This window comes from Salvelinus namaycush, chromosome 6 (genome assembly GCF_016432855.1).
Source record: "Salvelinus namaycush isolate Seneca chromosome 6, SaNama_1.0, whole genome shotgun sequence".
Taxonomy (NCBI): domain Eukaryota; kingdom Metazoa; phylum Chordata; class Actinopteri; order Salmoniformes; family Salmonidae; genus Salvelinus; species Salvelinus namaycush.
In genome coordinates this window covers 21,154,812-21,170,671 of record NC_052312.1, presented here as the reverse complement: position 1 = coordinate 21,170,671, position 15,860 = coordinate 21,154,812, and the positions used below count along the sequence as shown (strand labels likewise).

The following is a 15,860-nucleotide window of genomic DNA, read 5'->3' as shown; positions in this document are numbered from 1 at the left end:
TTCTATCCCTTTGTCTTCACTCTCATCTTTCCCCCATATCCCATGTCCAGGTGATGCAGCATCCCAGTGAGGGGGCCCAGGTGTTGGGGCTCCACAGCCAGTTGAAGGAGGCCTCAGTGCTCGTGGCGGAGGTCAGGGTCTACTCCCTCTCCAGCCAGCCCATTGACCACGAGGGACCCAAGGCCAAGATGTCTGGTAAGGGATCTATGAGTCCCTGTGTTTTGCTCTCTCCCTCTCCCTCTCCCTCTCACTCTCGCTCGCTCTCTCTCGCTCTCTCTCGCTCTCTCTCGCTCTCTCTCGCTCTCTCTCGCTCTCTCTCTCGCTCTCTCTCTCGCTCTCTCTCTCGCTCTCTCTCTCGCTCTCTCTCTCGCTCTCTCTCTCGCTCTCTCTCTCGCTCTCTCTCTCTCGCTCTCTCTCTCTCTCTCTCTCGCTCTCTCTCTCTCGCTCTCTCTCGCTCTCTCTCTCGCTCTCTCTCTCTCTCTCTCTCTCTCTCTCTGCTCTCTCTGCTCTCTCTGCTCTCTCTGCTCTCTCTGCTCTCTCTGCTCTCTCTGCTCTCTCTGCTCTCTCTCTCTGCTCCATCGCTCTCTCTCTCTCTCTCTGCTCCATCGCTCTCTCTCTTTCGGCTCCATCGCTCTCTCTCTTTCGGCTCCATCGCTCTCTCTCTCTCTGCTCCATCGCTCTCTCTCTCTCTCTGCTCCATCGCTCTCTCTCTCTCTCTGCTCCATCGCTCTCTCTCTCTCTCTGCTCCATCGCTCTCTCTCTCTCTCTGCTCCATCGCTCTCTCTCTCTCTCTCTGCTCCATCGCTCTCTCTCTCTCTCTCTGCTCCATCGCTCTCTCTCTCTCTCTGCTCCATCGCTCTCTCTCTCTCTCTGCTCCATCGCTCTCTCTCTCTCTCTGCTCCATCGCTCTCTCTCTCTCTCTCTGCTCCATCGCTCTCTCTCTCTCTCTCTGCTCCATCGCTCTCTCTCTCTCTCTCTGCTCCATCGCTCTCTCTCTCTCTCTCTGCTCCATCGTTCTCTCTCTCTCTCTGCTCCATCGTTCTCTCTCTCTCTGCTCCATCGCGCTCTCTCTCTCTCTCTCTCTGCTCCATCGCTCTCTCTCTCTCTCTCTGCTCTACTCCCCCTTAGACTTTTCCTCCTCCCTTCCTGACCATTAATGCTTCCTCTCTCTCTCTCCTTCCCCCTCTATCACTTCTCTCTCTCCTTCCCTCTCTCCTTCCCCCTCTATCACCTCTCTCTCTCCTTCCCGTCTCTCTCCAGATCGTTCTCCAGACATTGATAACTATTCTGAGGAAGAGGAGGAGAGCTTCTCATCAGAACAGGAGGGCAGTGACGACCCGATCCACGGCCAGGTGTGTGTGTGTGTGTGCGCGCGTCTTTTGTCCTGTCTTGTTTGTGAAGCAGAGATACCTGGAGCCCAGGGGATGTGAAGAGAAGAGAAGGGAGGGAGGTGATATAATGAGAAACAGAAGGAGACAAGAGAAAGCAGCAAACAGACAGAATGAAAAGATAAGGAGGGGGGGGGGGGCTATGGCTCAGGGAGGACAGATGAATAGAGTGATTGGAGGTATGGAAGGGGCAAGGAGGAAGGAGAGGACTAGTGAAAGGATGGAGGGAAGGAGGTCACGGTTGGTAGGGTATAAATAACCTGCTGTGAGTGTGTGTGTCTCATGCTCTGAATAACTCTCCAATTATCCCCCTCCCCCCTCTGTGTCATCCCTCGTTCTCCCCTCCACTTCTCTCTCTCTCTCTCTGTCAGTATCTGTATGATGAAGAGGATGAGGTGAGGAAGAAGAAGCCCAGACGGAAGCTCACCTCTAATGCTTCCATCACTAGAGTGAGAAACCCTTCTATCCCTCTCTCCCTCTTTCGCTCCATTCTCCTGCTCTCAAACCTCCTCTCTACACCTCCCTCTATCCTCCTCTTTTTCCACCCATCCCTCTCTCCACCCCTCTCTTCAGTCAACCTCTCCCTCTGTTGTTCTCCCTCCTCTGTCCTTAATTCTGCTATCCCTCTGTTCATCCCGTTCTTCTTCAATGTGTGTAATTACATTTCCCAGGAGGTAAACATACAATTCTGAAAATATATCCACACACACTCCCACACACACACACACACACACACACACACACACACATGCGTGCAGAATGAGGCCATGGCTGTACTAGTCACGATATGATAGAATACACTGTAAAACACCTGAGCATAATTTTTTCTTGGACTGCAGCAGCATCTTAAATGATCTGTTCTCTGGTCAGTTGATATTCATATTCATTCAAGTCTTTGTAGATGGGTCATATTCAAAAGGCACCGGACGGAAGAAAACGGACTGACACGGGGGAGGGGACCACCGAAGCTCGTTCTATAAGAAACGCTTGTTTTCATTTTCTTTTGAAAAAAAACTTTTTGCTACGGTCTTGTGCTAATGAATTCGACCCAGGTCTATAGAGACATGTGCTGCTGCTTGACAGTTGTCCACGAACTCAATGTTTCCTAGAACACTTAACCCCGAGGGAAAATAATAGTTGTCTCTCTTACAGCAACCAAACATCAAGCAGAAGTTTGTGGCCCTGCTGAAAAGGTTCAAGGTTTCTGATGAGGTAGGCATCTCTCTATTGCTCCTTCTCTGTCTTTCTCTCCCTCAATTCAATTTCAATTTCAGGGGCTGGGAAACATATGTTTACATTGCCAAAAGCAAGTGAGATGGATAATAAACCCAAGGGAAATAAACAATCAAAAATGTACAGTCAACATTACACTCACAAAAGTTCCAAAAGAATAAAGACCTTTCAAATGTCATATTATGTCTATATACAGTGTTTTAACGATGGGGAAATAGTTGAAGTACAAAAGGGAAAATAAATATGGGTTGTATTTACGGTGGTGTTCTTCACTGGTTGGCCTTTTCTTGTAGCAACAGGTCACAAATCTTGCTGCTGTGATGGCACACTGTGGGATTTCACCCAATAGAGATTTGGGAGTTTATCAAAATTGGGTTTGTTTTCGAATTCTTTGTGGGTCTGTGTAATCTGAGGGAAACGTGTCTCTAATAGGGTCATACATTTGGCAGGAGGTTAGGAAGTGCTGCTCAGTTTCCACCTCATGTTGTGGGCAGTGTGCACGTAGCCTGTCTTCTCTTGAGAGCCAGGTCTGTCTACAGCAGCATTTCTCAATAGCGAGGCTATGCTCACTGAGTTTGTACATAGTCAAAGCTTTCCTGTGTACTGTGCCACTGTGTACTCTCTGGACAAATAGCATTCTAGCCCTACTGTAATTCTTTCCAATTTGTCAAATAATTCTCTATTTTTTCATGATTTGGTTGCTGCTAATTCTGTTGCTGTCCTGGGGCTCTGTGGGGTCTGTTTGTGAACAGAGCCCCAGGACCAGCTTGCTTAGGGGACTCATCTCCAGGTTCATCTCTTTGTAGGTGATGGCTTTGTTATGAAAGGTTTGGGAATCACTTCCTTTTTGTCGGTTGTAGAATTTAACGGCTCTTTTCTGTATTTTGATAATTAGCGAATATCGGCCTAATTCTGCTCTGCATGTATTTTGTGTTTTTTTACGTTGTACACGGAGGATATTTTTGAAGAGTTCTACATGCAGAGTCTCAATTTGGTGTTTCCCGTTTTGTCAATTCTTGGTTAGTGAGCGGACCCCAGACTTCACAACCATAAAGAGCAATGGGTTCTATAACTGATTCAGGTATTTTTTGCCAGATCCTAATTGGTATGTCAAATTTTATGTTTTTTTTGATGGCATAGAAGTTAGGGTTAGACCCTTCTTGCCTTGTCTCTCAGATCGTTTACGGCTTTGTGGAAGTTACCTGTGATGCTGATGTTTAGGTCGAGGTATGTATCGTTTTTTGTGTGCTCAAGTGTCTAGATGGAATTTGTATTTGTGGTTCAGGCAACTGGACCTTTTTTGGAACACCATTATTTTTGTCTGGGCCCTGAGATTTACTGTCAGGGCCCAGGTCTGACAGAATCTGTGCAGAAGATCTAGGTGCTGCTGTAGGCCCTCCTTGGTTGAGGACAGAAGCACCAGATCATCAGCAAACAGTAGACATTTGATTTCAGATTCTAGTAGGGTGAGGCCGAGGGCTGCAGACAGTTCTAGTGCCCTTGTCAATTCGTTGATATATATGGTGAAGAGGGTGGGGCTTAAGCTGCATCCCTGTCTCACCCCACGGCCCAGAGGAAAGAAATGTGTGTGTGTGTTTTTTGCCAATTTTAACAGCACACTTGTTTGTGTACATGGATTTTATCATGTTGGATGTTTTTCCCCCAATACTACTTTCCATCAATTTGAATAGCAGACCCTCATGCCAAATTTAGTCAAAACCATTTTTGAAATCATCAAAGCATGAGAAGACTTTGCCATTGTTTTGGTTGATTTGTTTGTCAATTAGGGTGTGCAGGGTGAATACGTGGTCTGTCGTCCGGTAATTTGGTAAAAAGCCAATTTGACATTTGTACATTTCCTTAGTGAAAACAAAGAAATGAGCGAGTCTGCTGTTAATGATAATGCAGAGGATTTTCCCAAGGTTGCTGTTGCCCACGGTAGATATTGTGGTCAAATTGGTCTCCACTTTTGTGGATTGGGGTAATCAGTCCTTGGTTCCAAATATTGGGGAAGATGGCAGAGCTGAGCATGATTTTTAAGAATAGCCAATTTGGAATTTGTGGTTTGTATATTATCATTTAATTTAGGATACCTTCAACACCACAGGCCTTTTTGGGTTGGAGGGTTTTTGTCCTCTAGTTCATTCAATAAAATTGGATAATCCAGTGTGTTCTGGTAGTCTTTTAATAGTTGATTCTAAGATTTGTATTTGATCGTGTATAATTTTTTGCTGTTCTTTGGTATCGGGCCAAAAAGACTGGAGTATTGGTTTATCCATACATCTAAGTTTTGGATAGATAACTCTGTGTGTGTTCCAATTTTCCCAGAAGTATACTGTTTAGTTTTTTTTTTTTTTTTTTAGGTCAAGTTTACACCTTCACTATTACAGTGAAGGTTTTGTCCAGGAAGTTGTCTAAAAGGGATCAAATTTGTTGTTGCCTAATTGTTTTTTGGTAGGTTTCCACACTACTTTCCTTCCATCTATAGCATTTCTTAATATTATTCAGTTCCTTTGGCTTTGATGCCTCATGATTGAGTATTGCTATGTTCAAGTAGACTGTGATTTTGCTGTGATCTGATAAGGGTGTCAGTGGGCTGACTGAACGCTCTGAGAGACTCTGGGTTGAGGTCAGTGATAAAGTAGGCTACAGTACTACTGCCAAGAGATGAGCTATAGGTGTACCTACCGTAGGAGTCCCCTCGAAGCCTACCATTGACTATGTACATACCCAGAGTGCAGGAGTTGTCCTGTTTTTGTTGGTTATGTTGTCGTAGTTGTGCCTAGGGTGGTATATGGGGGAGGGAATGCTGTCACCTCCAGGTATGTTCCCCTGTGTACTGACGGTGTCAGGTTCTTTTCTTGTCTAGTTCTGGCATTTTGGTTGCCACAGACTAGTATTTAATTTTATTTGACCTTTATTTAACTAGGGAAGTCAGTTAAGAACAAATTGTTATTTACAATGACGGCCTACCTTGGCCAAAACCTAACCCGGACGACGCCGGGCCAATTGTGCGCCGGCCTGTGGGAATCCCAATGACGACCAGTTGTGATACAGCCTGGAATCAAAGCAGGGTCTGTAGTGACGCCTCTAGCAATGAGATGCAGTGCCTTAGACCGCTGTGCCACTCTGGAGCCCATGTCCTTGGGCCTGGAAATTGTGGATCTCCGCCTCTAGGATGGAGAAGCTGTCATCGTTAAGGTATGGTAGCACACAGGAGGACGTTTTTCTCTGTTGAGATAATTTCCTCTTGAATTTCTAGCCTAATGTAAAATGTTCCTGTTTTGATTCATTTAGTGAAGTCTGCTCTACCAAATTAGCATACCTCCTAATTCCCTTCGCTGTTTCACACCTGGTAGTTTGGTGGATGGGACTACCAGCTCTCTGTAACCTAGAGGGCAACCATTGGGTCCATCTCCTCTATACCATGTTTCTTGTAGGATGACAATGTCTGTGTTTCTGATTTCTTTAGTGAAGTCCAGGTTCCTGCTCTTTAGGCCAAAGGCAAATTTCCTCAGGCCTTGGATATTCAAGGATGAGATAGTGAAGCCTTTGTGTTCCATAAAGTGTCCAATGTTAGTTGTGTGGTTTGGCCTCAGACCAGTAAGTGTGAGCAGAGCCTGCTGATCATCTGGTACATGCCATTGGCTTGAGCGAGTGTAAGAGTGGGGGTTGGGCCTGTTCGCCAGCAGGCGTATGTGTGTATGTGTGCGTATGTGTGACTTTCATGTTGAGGCCCTCTTTGCGGGTGTGGGGGGCATGGGGTGGGCAGGAGGGGCATAGGTCGGATCTGAGGGGGACCATATGGGGTGTGGGCATGGTGTGTGTGTGTGTGTGTGTGTGTGTGTCTCTCTGATCGACTGAGATACAAAAACGTTCTTCACTCAAACTCCGACTTTTTACTTTCTCTGTCTTACACCTTCCCCCTCTCTGTTTCACTTCTCCGAACACCCTGTTTTGTGCAAGTTGCAGACATTAGAATTGCAATTGAAGGTGTTGCTCTACCCAATGTGATGGGTGTTGCTCTACGCAAGTATGTGTGAGAAACAGACAAAGAGATAGATGTGGTAATACAACTGGAGATTTTTTTTTTCTTTTTTTTTTCCTTTTCCATGTCTGTGCGTTACAAGACTATGCCTCTGTCTGTGATGTTGGTATGAGTGAGCTATGCTTCTGTACCTGTGTATATGTTGATCTGTCTGTCTGTGTGTGTGTGTGTAGGTGGGTTTTGGTCTGGAGCACGTCTCTAGTGAACAGATCCAGGAAGTGGAGGAGGATTTAGATGAGCTCTATGACAGCCTGGAGATGTACAACCCCTCTGACAGCGGACCTGAGATGGAAGAGACGGACAGCATCCTCAGCACACCCAAACCTAAACTGAGGTAGCTGCTATGGTGACACACGTGTATATACACACACGCACAGCCAGAACCCACAGCACACCTAAGCCTTACCTACACACTCTCTTGACGTACAGTGCATTCGGTAAGTATTCAGACCCCTTGACTTTTTCCACATTTTGTTAGACTTATTCTAAAATGGATTTTAAAAAAACAAATCATCAGTGACTTAAAAAAAAAAAATGTATTTTTAATTTATTTATTTAAATTAATTTTTTACCCATCAATTTCGCGGTATCCAATTGGTAGTTAGTCTTGTCTCATTGCTGCAACTCCAGACTCGGGAGAGGTGAAGGTCGAGAGCCATGCGTCCTCCGAAACACGACCCAACCAAGCCGCACTGCTTCCCGCTTAACCCGGAAGCCAGCCACACCAATGTGTCGGAGGAAACACCGTACACCTGGCGACCGTGTCAGCGTGCATTGCGCCCGGCCCGCCACAGGAGTCGCTAGAGTGCGATGGGACAAGAACATCCCTGCCGGCCAAACCCTCCCCTAACCCGGACGACGCTGGGCCAATTGTGCACCACCCCATTGGTCTCCCGGCCGCGGCCAACTTCGACAGAGCCTGGACTCGAAACAGGATCTCTAGTGGCACAGCATGCAACTGCGATGCAGTGCCTTAGACCACTGCGCCACTCGGGAGGCCCTCCCAATCCTCCGCAATCTACACACAATACCCCATAATGACAAAGCAAAAACATTTTTTTGCAGATGTATTCAACATTTTTAAACAGAAATACCTTATTTACATAAGTATTCAGACCCTTTGCTACGAGACTCAAAATTGAGCTCAGGTGCATCCTATTTCCATTGATCATCCTTGAGCTGTTTCTACAACTTGATTGGAGTCCACCTGTGGTAAATTCCATTGATTGGACAGGATTTGGAAAGGCACACACCTGTCTACATAAGGTCCCACAGTTGACAGTGCATGTCAGAGCAAAAACCAAGCCATGAAGTCGAAGGAATTGTCCGTAGAGCTCCGATCTGGTAAGGGTACCAAAAAAATGTCTGCAGCATTGAATACTTTCCGAATGCACTGAATATACACAAAGTGGGTTTTTATTTCACGATGTTATGTTATGAACATTGCTAGCAACAACAGAATAAAACAAATGTTTAATACATACAGCAGAAAAGAGACGAATATCTTCTTTCTAATGATGAACATTATTTCTCAACTCCAAATACTGATCATCACTATGAACACACCATTCCATGTATGTTACAGTCAGTGCTAACTTGTGTGTGTCCATCCAGGCCGTTCTTTGAGGGAATGTCCCAGTCCAGCTCTCAGACGGAAATCACCAGCCTGAACAGCAGAGGAGGGAGCCTGGGACGAGACGCCTGCTTCAGCCCTGTGAGTAATGGAGGGAGAGAGGGAGGGCGGGAGTAGAGAGAGGGGACTGAGCGAAGGAAGGGGAGAGGGAGATAAATAATGCATTAAAGGATGGAGGGAGGGGTGTAAGGGATCAAATCAATTTTTATTGGTCACATACACCTGGTTAGCAGATGTTATTGCGAGTGTAGCGAAAAATGCTTGTACTTCTAGTCCCGACAGTGCAGCAATATCAACAAGTAATCTAACAATTCCACAACTACCTAATACACACACATCTAGGTAAAGGGATGGAATATGAATATGCACATACAAATATATGGATTAGCAATGACCGAGCGGCATAGGCAAGATGCAATAGATGGTGTAAAATACAGTATATACAAATGGGATGAGTAATGCAAGATAAGTAAACATCATTATTAAAGTGGCATTAGTAAAGTGACTCGTGATCCGTTTGTTAAAGTGGCCGATGATTTCAAGTCGGTATGTAGGCAGCAGTCTCTCTGTGCTAGAGATGGCTGTTTTAACAGTCTGATGGCCTTGAGATAGAAACCCTTTTCCGGTCTCTCGGTCCCGGAGGAATCTTGTGAGAAGGGGCTTAAACAGAACGGAGACAACCGAGAGGAATGTTCGAGAGAGAGAAAAAAAAAAAGGGCGAAGGTGAAGGATTGAGATTCACGGCGCAGCGGTCATCCCGCGGTCATCAGGTCTGGTAATACGTGGCTAGGTGAGATGTGTGGTGGTGACTGTGTTTCCCGCGTGTCTCCAGCAGGGGGAGCAGCGGCCTGTGGAGATGAAACACTCACGCAGTCGCAACCTGGAGGCGGAGACCCTCTCTGAGACGGACACGCTGGTGAGACGCTCGAACGGGCTCTGTGTGCTGTGTAAGAGGTAGCGATCCGTTTTGAGCTCCAGCTAATCTGTGTGTGTTCTGTGTGCAGGAGTTGACGGATCAGGAGATGTTTCCGGAGGGCCCCTGTATTACGGTGTCGGGGGCTGAGAAACCCCGTACACCCCTGAAGAGCAGCAAGAGTGGAGGAGGACAGACCATGCCCTCCCCCAGGTAACTACACACACACACACACAGACTCTTGCCATAGTGACTCCAACATAATGACACATGCCTGATACCAAACCAACCTCCCAGGTGCCTTTGCAGATGTGCATATTTTCCTCTGAAAGGTAGAATTGTTCCAATCCTTCAACCCTAGAGGAAAGGGTTTGGGGTCAGTTTGGCGTTTTAACACAAACACGTAATACCCTCCACACTGGTTGCACTGGGGATTGGTCTCTTTAAAAGGTGTGTGTGTGTGTGTTTCACAGGCTGGACGGCAGGGGTCCCACCCCCAAACAGAAGAGACAGAGCAGTACTCCTCTGAAAGAGAGACAGCTGTCTAAACCAATCAGTGAAGGGGGGAGGACCAACAGCTCCGACAGCGAGAGATCCCCTGAACTGGGACACAGCTCACAGGTAACTCGTGTACACACACACACACACACATTCTTAAAACTACTGTGAGAGCCAAAAGTATTGGGACAGTGATACATTTTGTTGTTGTTTTGGCTCTATACTCCAGCACTTTGGATGATTTTGAAATTATACAATGACTATGAGGTTACAGTACAGACTGACAGCTTTAATTTGAGGGTATTTTCATCCATGGTGAACCGTTTAGAAATTACCGCACTTTTTGTACATAGTCCCCCATTTTTTGGGACAAATTCACTTATGTGTATTAAAGGAGTAAAAAGTTTAGTATTTGTTCCCATGTTCATAGCACGCAATGACTACATCAAGCTTGTGACTCTACACATTTGTTGGATGCATTTGTTGTTTGTTTTGGTTGTGTTTCAGATTATTTTGTGCCCAATAGAAATGAATGGTAAATAATGTATTGTCATTTTGGAGTCACTTTTATTGTAAATAAGAATAGAATATGTTTCTAAACACTTCTACATGAATGTGGATACTACCATGAATACGAATAGTCCTGAATGAGTCGTGAATAATGATGAGTGAGATAGTTACAGAGGCATAATTATCATAACCCCAAGACACGCTAACCGTTACACACACACACACACACACACACACACACACACACACACACTATTTCTTATAGCAGGGGGTCCTATAGTTCCAGTTGTCACATCTCATCCATCCATGGATGTGAGACCAGATGCTGCTGGAAGTGGTGTTGGAGGGCCAGTAGGAAGCACCCTTTCCTCTGGTCAACAAAAATAAATATATATAAATATCCCTGTGTAGGGTGCCGTCTTTTGGATGGGACGTTAAACGGGTGTCCTGACTCTCTGTGGTCACTAAAAATCCCATGGCACTTATTGTAAGAGTAGGGGTGTTAACCCCGGTATCCTGGTTAAATTCCCAAGCTGTCCCTTACCATCATAACCACCTAATCATCTCAGGTTTACAATTGGCTTATTCATCCCCCCTCCTCTCCCTTGTAACTATTCCCCAGGTCGTTGCTGTAAATGAGAATGTGTTCTCAGTCAACTTACCTGGTAAAAAAGCAAAAGATACTGTCTCTCTCCATCTTGATCTCTCCGTTCCTCTCCTCCCCCTACTCCCTTCTTCTCGTCTAAATAAAGAACATGAATGTACCCATGATGAAGAGACTAAGAATGAATGATGTATGTGTTGTTGAGTCTAATCTAATCTAAAAAGAAACTGCTCCACTTTGTGTGTGTGTGTGTAGGTCCTGAGGAAGGCGGTGTATGACCAGCTAAACCAGATCCTTCTGTCTGACGCGGCTCTGCCTGAGAGTCTCATCCTGGTCAATGGCACCGACTGGCAGGGCCAGGTAAGAACCGTGTGTGTGTGTGTGTGTGTGTGCTAGTGGTGTTAATAACCCAGCCGTAACAGCCTGACTATATGTGAAAATCCGAGGCCAGCGTCCGACCCTAACCAGCTAATATAGAAAATGCGCCGTAGGCTACAGTCCGAGACGACGGAACAGCGGAGGCTGCTGAGGGGAGGACGGCTCATAATAATGGCTGGAACGGAGCGAATGGAATGGCATCGAACGCATTGGAAAAACCATGTGTTTGATGTAATTTGATGCTCTTCCGCTCCAGCCATTCCCACAAGCCGGTCCTCCACTATTAACCTCCTGTGTGGCGGAGCGATTTTTCGAGCAGATTCTTTCTTGTCGTTTCTGACATTTTGGTTGGCCATTTTCTTTCCCGTCAACTTGTCTATAGTTAGAAAACATGCTCTTCTGTCATGATATGTTGCCCTAGAAGACTAAATAAACCTTTTGATGACCAGAATAGTGTCATAAATCGATAGAATTTAATGCTTCAATCTACCGTAGTTGACATCGGTTAAAGCTTTCTCTGTGACCTCTCGCGAGCAAGGACGTTTAGGGACCGGGGAGAAAATGCAGTAACTCAAAACTGGAAAGATTTTCCGTGCAGTTTGATCGGTTGTATGGAAATAGAAAACAGTGAAAACGACCTAACATGTTTCTGTTAAGATTTCAGTTCGGGCTTGGATGCATATTTTATGTGGTTGAAATACTATCAGCGTTTATGATGCTGGTAAAGATACCGCCTCTACATACGGTATCTAACTGCGCATTCGCATTCTCTCAATAAGCTGAAAGAAAGAATTCGTATTTCTCCACTCCTGTTCCTCAGTCAAAATTTAGACTACATTCGGTGTATCATTTTACAGCAAGAAATGCTTAAGTCTGCGAGAGTTAATATTAAGGCTCTGTGAGAGGACCTACAGTCAGTGTCCTGATTTCAGTTTGCATCTAACCCATCTGAACAGTGGGCTACAGTTCCCTTGACGTGCCCATAGGCCTATCTAGTCCCCGTCTTGTGACTGTCAAATTTGTATAGCGCCTCACAATCATCACACATAACATCACTTTGCTGTCATCCTCTTTTACCACTTCACCAACTCTTTCCCAAACATGACTTTGCTGGCCCTCCCTTCTCTTTATTTTCAACTCTCCATTTCGCAGCTTTTCTCTTATTGAATTCAACGTCGACATTGTCCTTTTTGCCTCGGTGGATCGACGGGAACTTTTTTTGCCCGTTCCCAAAAGCGTTTGGCGATTGCCGTGTAGGCTATTTGGTGGGTACAGTTAGGCCCTTAGTCACTAATACCAGATAACCTAAAATAATGATAGAAAAACAAATGTAGCCTATAGATATAAATTGCACAAGAATTATGGATTTTTTAAATGTTATTCTTTTCTCTTTATTCAACCCGCCCTTGACCCTCATCTCGGCGCTTCCCCACGCATCACTGGTGTGTGCACACGTGTGTGTTGTCAGAACAAACCTGTATGTTGCTGCAGGTCTTTAAGTGTGTGTGTGTGTGTTCCAGTACGTGGGAGAGCAGCTGCAGGTACAGAGGCACCCGGTGGTGTGTACGTGTTCAGGAGCTGAGATCCAGGCGGTGCTGTCTGCTGTCCTCACACGCATCCAGAAGTTGTAAGTCTAACACTTTATATGCGCGCGAACACACACACACACACACACACACACACACACACACACACACACACACACACACACAGTTGTGAGTCTGTTGGTCTAACACATTATCTATGCTCTATTAATCTCACTGTCTATGAAATATTTAGACCGCAAAACATTGAGTTGATTCGGGAAACTGCCTCCTCTCTCATTTCCTCTTTTTTTATTAACTATTTCAAATGTCATGGTGTATCCTTGTAGGTCACAATGTCACAAGGATAGTCTAATTTAAATTTATAGCAAAGCTTTTTCATTGTCAAAGTAGGCCTATAAAAAAAATGAACACGCTCACTCAAGTGGTCGAATGCTAGCTTCCATTCGAATATTGGATATTTGATTAACCGTGCTCATCGCTACTTGGTGGGTGTCATAGCTGGGTTATGTGATTATCTTTAACCCCCCCCCCCCCTCTCTACTTTCCTCTCTAGTTGTAACTGTAACTCGTCCATGCCCAGGCCGGTCAAGGTGGCAGTGGTGGGTAGTCAGAGCTACCTTGGTGCCATCCTGCAGTTCTTTGTCACACAGTTGGCAAGCAAGACCTCTGATTGGCTCAACCACCTGAGGTTCCTGGTGGTGCCCCTGGGTGAGACAAACAACATGGGCGCCTTCTGTCCGTATCCATGGTGACAGGCGTAGTGATGGGTTGATGATGGAAAATAGATGTCAGGCTGATCACGTACACTAAAAGATCATCTCTCTCTCTCTCGCTCTCTCGCTCTCTCTATGGTCTTATAGGCTCTCATCCTGTTGCTAAGCACCTGGGTGCCATAGACAACCGTTACAGCTCTGCGTTCTTAGACGGGGCGTGGAGAGACATGTTCAGCCGCTCTGAACCCCCACAGACAGGTACACACACACACACACACTGGATCTGGATACATAAAGTTAGCACTCAGAGCCTGACCTCTAATCTTTGATCTGTGTTCCTGTCCCCTGTGCTGCAGACCTGTTGGATGTGGCCGGTAGGATCTCCCAGTACATCAGTGGAGCCACCGTCACACACCAGCTGCCCATCGCTGAGGCCATGCTTACCTGCAAACACAGGACGTGAGTGGACGTGTGTGTGCGCGCACACACACACAAACTGTCAGGGTGTACCTTAACCGGAGCAATAACTACAAGATGGTATTTCATTCAAAACCCATGTAACTGGTCATAACTCATTATTTGTCTCTGTTCAGGCACGATGAAGATTCCTACCAGAAGTTCATTCCTTTTATTGGGGTACGTATATAATAAACCAGGTCTCTCTGTAGACTCTTCCATAGATCTACAATTGAAAATGGACATCTAGTTTGGATAGTAACTCCTCAGCTGATTTAGGGTGTTTAGAATATGAGGTATTTGTCCTGGTGTTGTAGTAACAGGATGTTATCATGTGTTTCAGTTGGTGAAGGTTGGTCTGATTGAGCCAGACACTTCCTCTACAGGTAGGTGGTTTAAAAACCAATGAAGAAGTACACTCTCTTACTGCTAAATTTCCATCTTCCAGGCCTATTTACTTGATAATATTACAAATAATGACATTAATCTCACCTCCATCCCTTGCCCCTGCGGTCACCTAGGAGACACAGAAGAGGGCGTGGCAGTGAGCTTGGCTGTTCCCTCTACGTCCCCTCCCTCCCACGGCTCTCCCACCGGGCTGATCAAAGAGGCTGCCACTCCCCCCTCCTCTCCTTCTATGAGCAGTGTTCTCTCAGTACAGGGGTAAGTCTGCACCCACCCCTTAGCTTGGGGTATAGTCTTTTGTGCTGTTATTTCTTATTATAAGGCGCTGGGCAATTCCAGTTCTCAGGAGCTGCTACGTTTCCTCCTCTCTTTCTGAGTAATCATTAGTGGATCAATTAAGTGCCAGAGAGTGTCTGCATACCTTTTCATGTCTAAATCAGTCCCTGAAAGGAACGAGAACCACGAAACAGTAGACACACCGTGGCCCCCCTTGACCTGACAGAGTTGCCTACCGCTGTCTGAGTGACAGAAAGGAAAGGGGGGAAAAGAGAGGGTGGAATATTACCAGCACACTGCTTCTCCTCAGGTCAGCCATCTCAGGTTCATTATGTCCCCTTCATGTCTGCCCTGGTGAAACTCTAGAGCAGTGATCCTCTGACCGTCTAAAAACAACCACAGATGCATCTGCAGCTTCTAGCGTTATAGCCCATCATTGTTTTGGGGTTTGGTGCTGTAACAGACTCTCTTGTCCTCCCTATAGCCAAACTCAGGGTCAGGGTTGATGCACCGTATGAAATGTATGCCCCTGAATCCATAACCCTCTCTGTCGCTGAATACCTCCTCCCTACACCTCACAAGCTTTTTACACTTTTAGCAAAGAATCTCCCGTAACTTTTCCTTTCCTTGTATTGTATCCTAACCCGTCCTCGTGACCCTCCTCTTCCTGTCCCAGGAGCCCCAGTATGTCCCAAGGTGTGGACGCCATTGGGTTGCAGGTGGACTACTGGCTGGCGTCGCTGGCGGAGAAGCGCCGAGAGGGCGAGAGGCGTGACACAGGTTGTAAGAACACCCTGAAGAGTGCCTTCAGGTCCCTGCAGGTCAGCAGGCTACCAGGAGGGGGCAGCAGTGAGACACAGGCCCAGGTCAACACCATGGCCATGACTGTGGTCACCAAGGAGAAGAACAAGAAGGGTAAAGAGTTTTAGAATACCACTTTTCTATGGCACAATCAAAGTAATTCAGCGTTTAAAAAAAAAAAAAAAAAAAAAAAAAAAGTTTTTAGTGCTTAATGATCAGTGGAATAGGTTGCAAGATCGAATAGCCAAGCTGACAAGGTAAAAATCTGTCGTTCCGCCCCTGAACAAGGCAGTTAACCCACTGTTCCTAGGCCGTCATTGAAAATAAGAATTTGTTCTTAACTGACTTGCCTAGTTAAATAACATTTTTAAAATCCTTCTAGTTGGGTTGTTCTTCAGTCATTCTTCCTACAGTATGTGACTGTTATAGGTTTCCTGATTGTATAGTTATAGAAATC

The 15,860-nt window shown here is 45.8% G+C and overlaps 1 protein-coding gene across 1 annotated transcript in view; it reads left to right on the top strand.

The window, feature by feature from the left end:
- The window catches only part of LOC120049769 (phosphofurin acidic cluster sorting protein 1-like), a 63,573-nt gene that overhangs the window by 43,986 nt on the left and 3,727 nt on the right, over positions 1 to 15,860 (top strand). Inside the window, exons 5-22 of the mRNA XM_038996173.1 lie at positions 51 to 195; positions 1,261 to 1,352; positions 1,760 to 1,837; positions 2,541 to 2,600; positions 6,843 to 7,003; positions 8,284 to 8,383; positions 9,135 to 9,218; positions 9,307 to 9,428; positions 9,689 to 9,836; positions 11,083 to 11,187; positions 12,726 to 12,832; positions 13,306 to 13,460; positions 13,613 to 13,723; positions 13,822 to 13,924; positions 14,059 to 14,101; positions 14,265 to 14,307; positions 14,443 to 14,584; positions 15,279 to 15,517. Coding sequence (XP_038852101.1) covers positions 51 to 195; positions 1,261 to 1,352; positions 1,760 to 1,837; positions 2,541 to 2,600; positions 6,843 to 7,003; positions 8,284 to 8,383; positions 9,135 to 9,218; positions 9,307 to 9,428; positions 9,689 to 9,836; positions 11,083 to 11,187; positions 12,726 to 12,832; positions 13,306 to 13,460; positions 13,613 to 13,723; positions 13,822 to 13,924; positions 14,059 to 14,101; positions 14,265 to 14,307; positions 14,443 to 14,584; positions 15,279 to 15,517 — 2,038 coding nt within the window. The remainder of the gene's footprint in view (positions 1 to 50; positions 196 to 1,260; positions 1,353 to 1,759; positions 1,838 to 2,540; positions 2,601 to 6,842; positions 7,004 to 8,283; positions 8,384 to 9,134; positions 9,219 to 9,306; positions 9,429 to 9,688; positions 9,837 to 11,082; positions 11,188 to 12,725; positions 12,833 to 13,305; positions 13,461 to 13,612; positions 13,724 to 13,821; positions 13,925 to 14,058; positions 14,102 to 14,264; positions 14,308 to 14,442; positions 14,585 to 15,278; positions 15,518 to 15,860) is intronic.